The 8,864-nt window shown below is 39.9% G+C and overlaps 1 protein-coding gene across 1 annotated transcript; it reads right to left on the minus strand.

Annotated features, from left to right (window-relative positions):
- Nucleotides 1-4,595: 4,595 nt before the first annotated feature.
- Nucleotides 4,596-8,864, minus strand: LOC145555180 (uncharacterized). The gene is made up of 12 exons (XM_081616603.1): nt 8,151-8,864; nt 8,004-8,063; nt 7,887-7,922; nt 7,728-7,788; nt 7,535-7,641; nt 7,168-7,440; nt 6,978-7,071; nt 6,730-6,797; nt 6,405-6,647; nt 4,972-5,037; nt 4,750-4,884; nt 4,596-4,664 (listed from the first exon to the last, which is right to left on the minus strand). Exons 1-12 carry the CDS (start codon nt 8,226-8,228, stop codon nt 4,596-4,598), a joined length of 1,290 nt encoding a protein of 429 aa, XP_081472729.1. The 5' UTR covers nt 8,229-8,864.

Raw genomic sequence — 8,864 nt, forward strand, 5'->3', positions numbered from 1 at the left:
TAGTGAAAGTAGTTGAACGACAAAAAACGTACGGAAGACAGAATAATAATAATAAAGAGAAACAGAAACACCTCACTGACTAGAAAATTCCTGCAGAAATTTTAAAGGGGCATGCCAAAGTGTGCCCGTCGGCTTTGACCCAGCGTTATGATGTTAAAAATTAGCATTAATGCTAAAGAAAGCTGCAACGTAGTCAATTAACTGTGGAGAGGAAGAAGCATGTTGACTAAGCTGTAGTTGTACCATTCATTATGTTAAAATTGATGCATGAGCTAAAATTAGCCAATATGCTAATGTTAGCTTAAATGCTGGCAGTAGCATGTGGAGCAACAGAAACATGTTGTTTAATTTTACTACTCCATTCAGTATACTAAACATGTCTATTAAATGAAAAAATTAGCTAATAGCTAACTTTAGGTAAAAGTGCTAGTACACTAGTCAAAGGAAGTGAAATGCTAATGTTTGTGCTAATGTTAATGATCCTGAGAAATAAATAACAAAAAAAGCTTATATTATACACGAGAGGAATGTGAAGACTATTATTTTGAAACTTTCAGTTAGCGTCTTTTAACTACCACACCAATTCATTGTGTAACTGTAGTTTGTTTAAACCAGTCACATAAAGCACAAAAGAGTAATGACCTGATGTGAAAAATGTCAAGGCTTTTATTTTGAAACTTTCAGTAAGCTTTATTTACAATAGCTTTACAATAGCTTTTTTATTTACAGTGGATTACACACTAATCCAATGTGTAACTGTGGTTTGGTTAATCCAGCTATATAAAGTCCCATACAGCAAGCAGATCTAAGAGCCAGCTCATCCCTATGTGACATTTGGGAGTTCCGCCATGTTGTAGTTCTGACCTTCAGTCATTGTAGTTCTAAAGAGCAGCTCAACTATCGTGTGAGTGAGACACAAAGGGATAAACAGATTCTAACGGTTTGAAGCAGTTAGTTTATCTGAACAAAGCAGTCCAAACATCTCCATCCTATTCAGGATCTTTTAGAGTGATCCGAAAACCGTGTGAAGCATATAGTCAAGGGGCTCAAATGCTAATGTTTGTGCTAATGTTAATGAACTGCCTTGCTGCGCAAGGCAGTTCACTATCCTGAGAAATAAATAACATAAAAAAGGCTAATATTATTTCGGCGGTGCACTAACACTAGAGGAATAGGCAGACTTTAATTTGAAACTTTCAGTAAGCTTCATTTTAATGACCATGCTAATTCAATGTGCAACTCTGGTTTGTTTAAACCAGTCCCATAAAGCCCAAAAGAGCAATAACCTGATGTGAAAATGTCAGGACTTTTATTTTGAAATTTTCAGTAAGCTTCATTTTAAATAGACACACTAATCCAATGTGTAACAGTGGTTTGGTTAATCCACCAATATAATGCCCAAAACAGCAAGTAGCTCTACATTCCAGCTCAGCCCTCCTCTGTAATAACTGAATGATCTGCCATGTTGTAGTTCTGACCTTCTGCTCTGCCCTCTGTATTAAGGTGTTACACTTAAGGTGTTACACTCCTATGTCAGGAGGCTGCATGCAAGTGTCCAAGATCAGACCTGGTCGAAGTGCCTGATGCTCTGCCCCTATGTGGTCAGGTTGCTGGTCTGCTGCATCCATTTCAGTCTCCTCTGCTTTCGTATCCAAGTCCTCAACTGGCTGGTCCTCCTGGAAACCCTCAAATGTGGCACTTTCATTTATACTTACGTCTTTGTAATCCGGATGACTCTCTTTAAGCTTGCCCAGTCCAGCTAACACATTTTTCATGTTGACCGTGTAAAAGTATTGATGGCCTTTGTACTTGGTTTTCCTCTTCAGCTTCACCTGTAAAAGCTGTGCTTCCGCACGGGGCCTCGGAAGACTGTTGACAACAGTTTCCATGTCAGAAGGAACACAGACAACTGCTCCATGTATTGCCCTTTGCTGTCCCTTGGGCAAAGAAACAATTTTTGCAAAAGGCAGAATTTTTGCAATTAATTGTCTTTCAAGAACATTCAATTCCACAAGCTCTGAGGGAACAGGAGCTAAGCAAAGATTATTTGCAACAGCAATTGATGGCATCTTTCCCCTGCTTAGATGGCTGTCACACGTGTAGCAGATCCATTCCCCCATCCTCTCTTTGGGTACAGAACATGGGGTTGAGCAAGCAGATCCACACACATGGACATACGTACCTGTTAGACAATCAGCTACTACACACATATTCTTGGTATATTTATCTCTTTTACAGTGCTTCACTTGATTGGGGAAAAGAGCTCTGTGACACACAGTGCAAACATATGTGGGTCCATTTTGAATGTTCTTATAAAAGTTTTGTATTGCAGCTTTCATTTCGTCACTCATCAGGGGGCGTGGCGTTTGAAGGTGGAGGTGGAAGCCTACGTTTCTTTTGTACTTCCTTCTGATTCGCAAAGCATGCTGCAATATGAAATTTTTTGAAAGTGCTTTTCTTGATAGTCTGACTCTTCTGTCAGCAACACATTTTTTATTATGTTTGACCCGATAACCAGGCTCACTATACTTCGCCTTACTATATTCACGCATTGTTTTTTTGTGTTTGCTTCTGAAGTCTGGATTGTTTCTGAACCGATTCCTGATGTATGATTTTTGTCTGCTTCTAAAGACAAAATCATCTCTGAACCGCTTCCTTATATACTCAGCCATGTAGGCTTTATGACTGGCTCTGAAGCTGCGGTCAAAGTTGAATCTGTACTTTACGTAATTTATTTGTCTCTTCCGGAAAGATGCATCTGTCCTGTATCTATTTTTTATCTGATCCTTCCTTTCTGCCTGTTTAAGAATGTATGTTTTTTTCAGGGCCTGCAGTTTTTTGGTCTTAAATGTTGGAGATGTTACATATCTGTCTTTTTCATATGCACTTTTCTTTATTTTTCTTTCTACATTCTGTCTCTGCTGCATTTTAACCCTGTCCCTAATCTTTCTTCTCTTAGCTTTTGGTGCTTTTGATACATTTGGAACGGTTTGAACCGTCTCCTCTAATATGTTTGCAACATCCCTAAGCCAAGGAGGAATTTCCTCTTCAGAGGTGCTCTTTGTTTTGAAACAGTTGGACTTACTTTTGTGCCTCCAGGTGGAATGTTCTGAAAAGCTGAATCCTGAGAAAGCTGTCATTTTCCCTGACAAAACCTACCGGCACAAACTCATAGGTGGCATTGGGGCCGCGGTTACGAAACAACTTGTGGAGATGGTTGACCATGTCAGACAGATTGCAGAAAGTCATCATTACTGCAGTTCCACTGGGGTGCGGCAGGCCTGCTGAATTTCTTGAGTGGGAATCGAAAACTCCAAACCGACCGCTTCTGTCCCTGAAAACTGCAATGCACTCTGGAGTCACCAAGAGAAAAGCATGGCTGACATTTTCCAACAGACATTCTAGTTGCAGGGCAAGAGGCAAACCCAATTGTCGAGATCCTTGTGGGCTCCCGCTCCGAGCAAAAACATGAGAAACTCTCTAACCAGTGGTGTGTACTGCATAGATGTTCCATCTGTCAGTACATGGTCAGGCATCTCTTCAAAAGTCAAGTGATCATCACGAAATGTTCTGTCACTGATCAGTTGCTGTTTAACGCCAGTATAAAGTTGGTCTCTTTTTCAATCACTCTATCAAGCAACACTGTGTCAAACTGCAACCCCTCATTGTGGTAAGCTAAAATGTGAGTGCCATGCATGTGCACTGGTGATTACGGGAAAATGCAGCATACCTCCTGTCAGCCTGGGAATGTGAAGCACTTACCAACAGGACCGGTGGACCACTGATCCCGGGTTCCAGCGCAGAAGCCTGTAACATTAAAAAAAAAAAAAAGTATTTATACAAATATTCAACTAATGACTACCAACCACCACATTAGCCCTGTTGTAAACAAGTTTTTTGCAGTTTAGAAATCAATTATTCTGATGATCAATAGATTAATTGAAATAAAATTTTAATAAAGTAACATATTGATAAATACCGTCATTACAGCAGTTTCAGATCGGATTACAAAATAAATCCATATGTTCATATTTGTACATCTCAAATAAACTTTTCTGTACTTTAGAAATTAATCTGTAACTTTGCCTAAGTTTTTTAGCCAATCAGAAAAACAAAAACCAATTTTTTTTAAATTTATTTGATTCAATAAAATTAAAAAGGCACAAAAAATGAAACATCATAACCACAAAGTCAAAAACTTGCAAGTATAATTTTTTTAGATACATACTCACTATTCACAACCATTTGTAGCTTTTTTTCTCATGTGAGTGACAGGATCTTTTGCACCTTTGTCATACACAGAACCACGTAGGCCAACTTTTTACACATATCGCAATGTTCCACCCATTTGTTGTGACTGAGATGGTAGGAAGGAGTTACCTGGCAGCTCCCATCCCGGACATGGTCCTCTGGTGGCACGGGAGAGGACTCGGCAGGGGCCTCGACGTCCATCGGGGGGACCGGTCTCCGTGCCTCGCGACGAGCTGGGCTGGTGGTCTCTCTCGGCGCTCCTCCATCTATAAATCAACAGAAGCCATCAACTTGGTGCAAAGTGAACATACATCTTAAAATCTATAATGTTTTCTGAAACTGTGTCACACCTGCTGCTCCACCGGACTCAGCTTGGAGGGATCAGAAACTGGACGACGCCTCGGACTCGCCTTCTAATAAAAAAATATATATAATTTTTAAAACCAATTGTGGCACATCAAAATCACCTGGTTATTTTAAAAAAGTAGAATAAAATACCTTCTTCCCCTTCGGAGAACATGTAGGCAGCGGAGCGTCAAGGCCAGACGCAGGAACGATCCGGTCCATCTCCTCCAGCAACGCTGGGCTGAACCACACAGGATTCGGGGGGATGGAAGAGTCCAACAGGTCTCCCTATAAAATAAAAGAAATAGCTTAAAATAGATTCATTTGTACATTGAGGACACAACAAGTTTTGCTTTGAGGTGAAGAAAAGCGTACCTGATGGTCAACCATCCTCCCAGTGATGTGTGGACAGCCATCACCACCCTGGACCTCACGCGATGTCTGTAAACATGGAAAAATTATTTTCAGTGGCAGCAAACCCTCTGGGTCCAGGGTATACATGTATAGTAATTGTAATTACACAACCTTAAGGGTGTAATGTTACAAATTCTTTTTTCATTTGGAAACACTTATTTCACAAACACAAGTTACATAAATTTCAAGTTGGAAATTTTTTTATTTTTTTATTGTGAGCTCACAAAGGTTTACTACCTTAACTCCTGGAGCTCACCACAACTGGATGCTGCTTACTAGCTGCTTGGGGAGTGGCTCTTCTTCATCCCCTGGTGATCAACTCCTTAATGCTGCGCAGCGCCGCCATTCCTCAGGTTGGATCTCTGAGTATCTGCCTCTAAGCCTGTCTTGACCTCATCTTACCCTATATGCCTATAATTCTCTAGATTTCTAATACAAATGCCATCGTCGTTATCATCATCTTCACAATCTTCACTGGGCCTCAGACTCTTTTTGCAAGTTTCACTTTTTTGTCTTGCAGTTAAAAACAGACCACCCCTGTATGCTGCACATTTATTAGTCACATAATTCTTTATGTACAATAACCAACTCTGAGTGTCTAAGTTTTTTTTCGACTCGTTTATAGATTAGTACATATTCATGTGCACTCTAGTCATTTCATTTATTAATTTTTTATTTAGTAAAAAATTTTTAACTACTTAACAGTTATGTATGCATTCCTATAAATTTTATATATTTATGGTTTCATTTCTATTTAATAATATAAACACCCTGGACAAACTACTTTTTCAGCAAATAAGCAATTTCCACTTGGGCATTAATAAACTACATTTTATTCCATAAACTACTAAACTACATATTACAAAATGTGTTTGACAGACTTCTGTCACACCAATCAATATCACAATCTCGCCATTTTTGCTGTTACTCCGGTCCAACTTGTCATAGTCGCTCTTTTCGTAGTTACTTGGACAACTTTCCCAAGTTACTTAAAAATGCCCAATTATTTTTTGAAGATGTGAAATTTCACATAACAGAGGAACATCATGTAGCACTTCATATTTTATGTTTGCAGCTAATTCCCTTTCACATTTTCAAAATGCCGGTTTTTAAGATTTACCTGATCTTCTGGGGAAAAAAGGCTCAATTATTTTAGCATATTTCCAGTTTTTCTTCTCAACACAATTAAAAATAAAAAATAAAATAAAAAAGTAATGTAGCTTCTAATCAGCACTTTAAACAAAAGTTGAAATGAACACTCAAGGAGGCGGACTCTTGCTACTACCCCATCACAAAACAGACATGTTAAAAATACAAATATACACATTCGTGGACTTTTAAAGAGTTAAACATGCAAAAACATTGCTTAAATCAATTAAGTATGTATCCAGTACCTTCCGGCCACCAACCACAGTCCAGTCGAAGGGGTCCGAACGACGGGGAGCAGCCACCTCACCAACCACAACCAGCCGGGGCAGGGGACGTCTCACCGCAGGGGGGGAAGCCGTCCCAGGAGGGGGAGGAGCCAACGTCACGGGAGCTGGAGATTTCGGTGCACTTAACTCAAGTTGCGAGCAGACCGCCGCCTGAAGCAACTGAGCAAGGACCTCCATCCCAGGATGGTCGCTCAGGTGAACCTATAACAGTTAAAGACATTTTATAAAATACAGTACACCTAAATAATATTTTTAAAATTACAAAAAAATCTATTTAACTTACGCCATCCCTGCTCCACAAGTGCAGGCTGCTCAACGGGAAATGTTCAGTAACAGGCAGGTACCGAACACCTGGACAGAAAAAAAAAAATTTAATTCTTAATGTCCGTCACACTAACAATGTAGTAATTTGAGATAAAGTAGATACGAAAGGAAAAATAAGTACATTTTTCATTCATCTGAACCCTGAATACCATAAAATGTTAATTTGCTGAAGTTTTAGTATAAACACAAATTGAGTCTGTCACTTACTTCTCTGAGCAGCCACACGGCGATACTCCTGCCGCAGCAGATGTTGCGCACTTTGGTCCACGACAAGTCGCGGAGGAAAGTCCACAACAACCACCTGTCAATTTCAATCAAAATAAAAAAACCAAATTAACATTCGACAAGTTTTCAGATGTATTTGATCATGAATAAATGCAGTGGATATTATACTTACATTAGCAGAGAGTTCGCAGACAGTACGCAACAACCTGGCAAAGTCCCGTCCGGCCTCCACGAAGGTCCTGCTGGCGGTCAAGTTGTTGCTTGGGGCCAGAAGACAGATCACCTCGGGGGGCCGAGGCAGAAGTGTATTCAGGACCTCAAGCCGCAACTCTTCCGCAGAGGCTCCAGGGGATGCAAGCAACCCTAAGGAGAAGTCGCCCTTTGGCATGGTAGAATACCCATCCACGATAGCACGCAGATGAGAATCACCAACCAAAAGAGCAAACTGAAGAAAAAAAAGAATGAAAAACCATTAAAGTTTGATGATTGATTTCATCATCCAAACCAAGATTTGCATATGAAATTGGCAAAAAAAGTACCTTCTTCTCCAGAGCCTCGGCAGTAGGCAGAACCAACTTGCAGCTCCGTCTGGTCACCCGGGAAGCTGGCCACGTCTCCACCCGATGGCGACGCCCCGTCCCACGGCCTGTTTAGAGACATGCAATCATCAAGATTAGACTTTCATGCCTCTGAAAATTTAACAACAAAACAACACAAATTTTATACACATACGTGACCCAGAAGAGGTCGATGGCGCACGGGGATCCTCCTGGCGGACCACGGCAGGCGACATCTACAAAAAAATAATTTAAAATTTTTTTTAGATTAACCACAAACATAACTGGATTGGGTTATTGTAAATAAATGATCCTGAACTTGTCATGAACTTACCTGGTCGGGCAGGCCACCCTCCAGCAGTCGCGACGTCTAAAGACATAAATGGAATGAGTAAAGCAAAAGACTTTATCATCTAACAATTAGTTAATAAAAGTAAAATGGTAGCTATACCTTCTTCGGCGGAGACTCGGTGGTGGTCCAAGCCCGAGACGTGAGCGCTGATGTCCCCGGCTGTCAACACAGAAACAATTATGATCACGCTTAAAGTCAAAACTACTGTTAGACAAAAACAATTAATGCGATGTGTAATTTATATACCTTGGCGACGTCCGGCACACTCTCCAGCTTCCTCCATCTCACCTTAGCAGACTCGGACCGACGACCTCGACGTGGCATCCTGTAAGACCAGAATAAAAAAAAAAAAGATACCTGGGGGGGGAAACCTGGTTATTTACAAATAATATCTAAAATTAAACAGTATTTGTAGGACTATGTGTGAATGTTACTATGTGCAAAAAACTTATTTCAATATGTAGATAAAGTATGTGTAGGATTAAGAGTTATATGTATGTAGAAGGATTAAGCTGATGGTGTGGTGATGCAGAGGTTAGGATCTCAGCAAGCAGCAGCAGAAAACTTCCAAATCTCAGTCTCGCACAAGTGAAAAGCTGTAATGAGAAGCAAAATAAATGGCCATTAAAAAAGAGGTGTATAAATACATTTTTAAAATAATTTTTAAAAACTTTTTATTAGTTCTGAGGCTTGTAAGCAGGACCGAGATATTTTTCACAACTGTTGCAAACATCTATAGATTTTACAACTTGGTTCAAAATATAATGATAAAGAAGAGATTAAACAAATAAATCTAAAGGGTTTTAAATATATAAATTGAAAAAATAAATTGCAACCAAATGAACCAAGTCTTTTACTGTATGAGTAAATGAGGACTATAACAATAAGTCACTTCAGGCTGCAGGGTGAACGCACCCAAAAACACCCGAAAGGCTTCAACTGCGAACCACCATCTTCGCG

Source organism: Poecilia reticulata, chromosome 15 (assembly GCF_904066995.2).
Source record: "Poecilia reticulata chromosome 15, P_reticulata-male-v2, whole genome shotgun sequence".
Lineage (NCBI taxonomy): Eukaryota > Metazoa > Chordata > Actinopteri > Cyprinodontiformes > Poeciliidae > Poecilia > Poecilia reticulata.

Bases quoted from the DNA above. Each gene is read 5' to 3' on its own strand.
- LOC145555180 (XM_081616603.1), bottom strand. From the start codon at position 8,228: ATGCCACGTCGAGGTCGTCGGTCCGAGTCTGCTAAGGTGAGATGGAGG. The intron at 7,072-7,167 runs GTAAGTATAATA...TGAAATTGACAG, and splicing joins TCTGCGAACTCTCTGCTAAT to GTGGTTGTTGTGGACTTTCC. The intron at 5,038-6,404 runs GTACTGGATACA...CCATGTTTACAG, and splicing joins CTGTGGTTGGTGGCCGGAAG to ACATCGCGTGAGGTCCAGGG.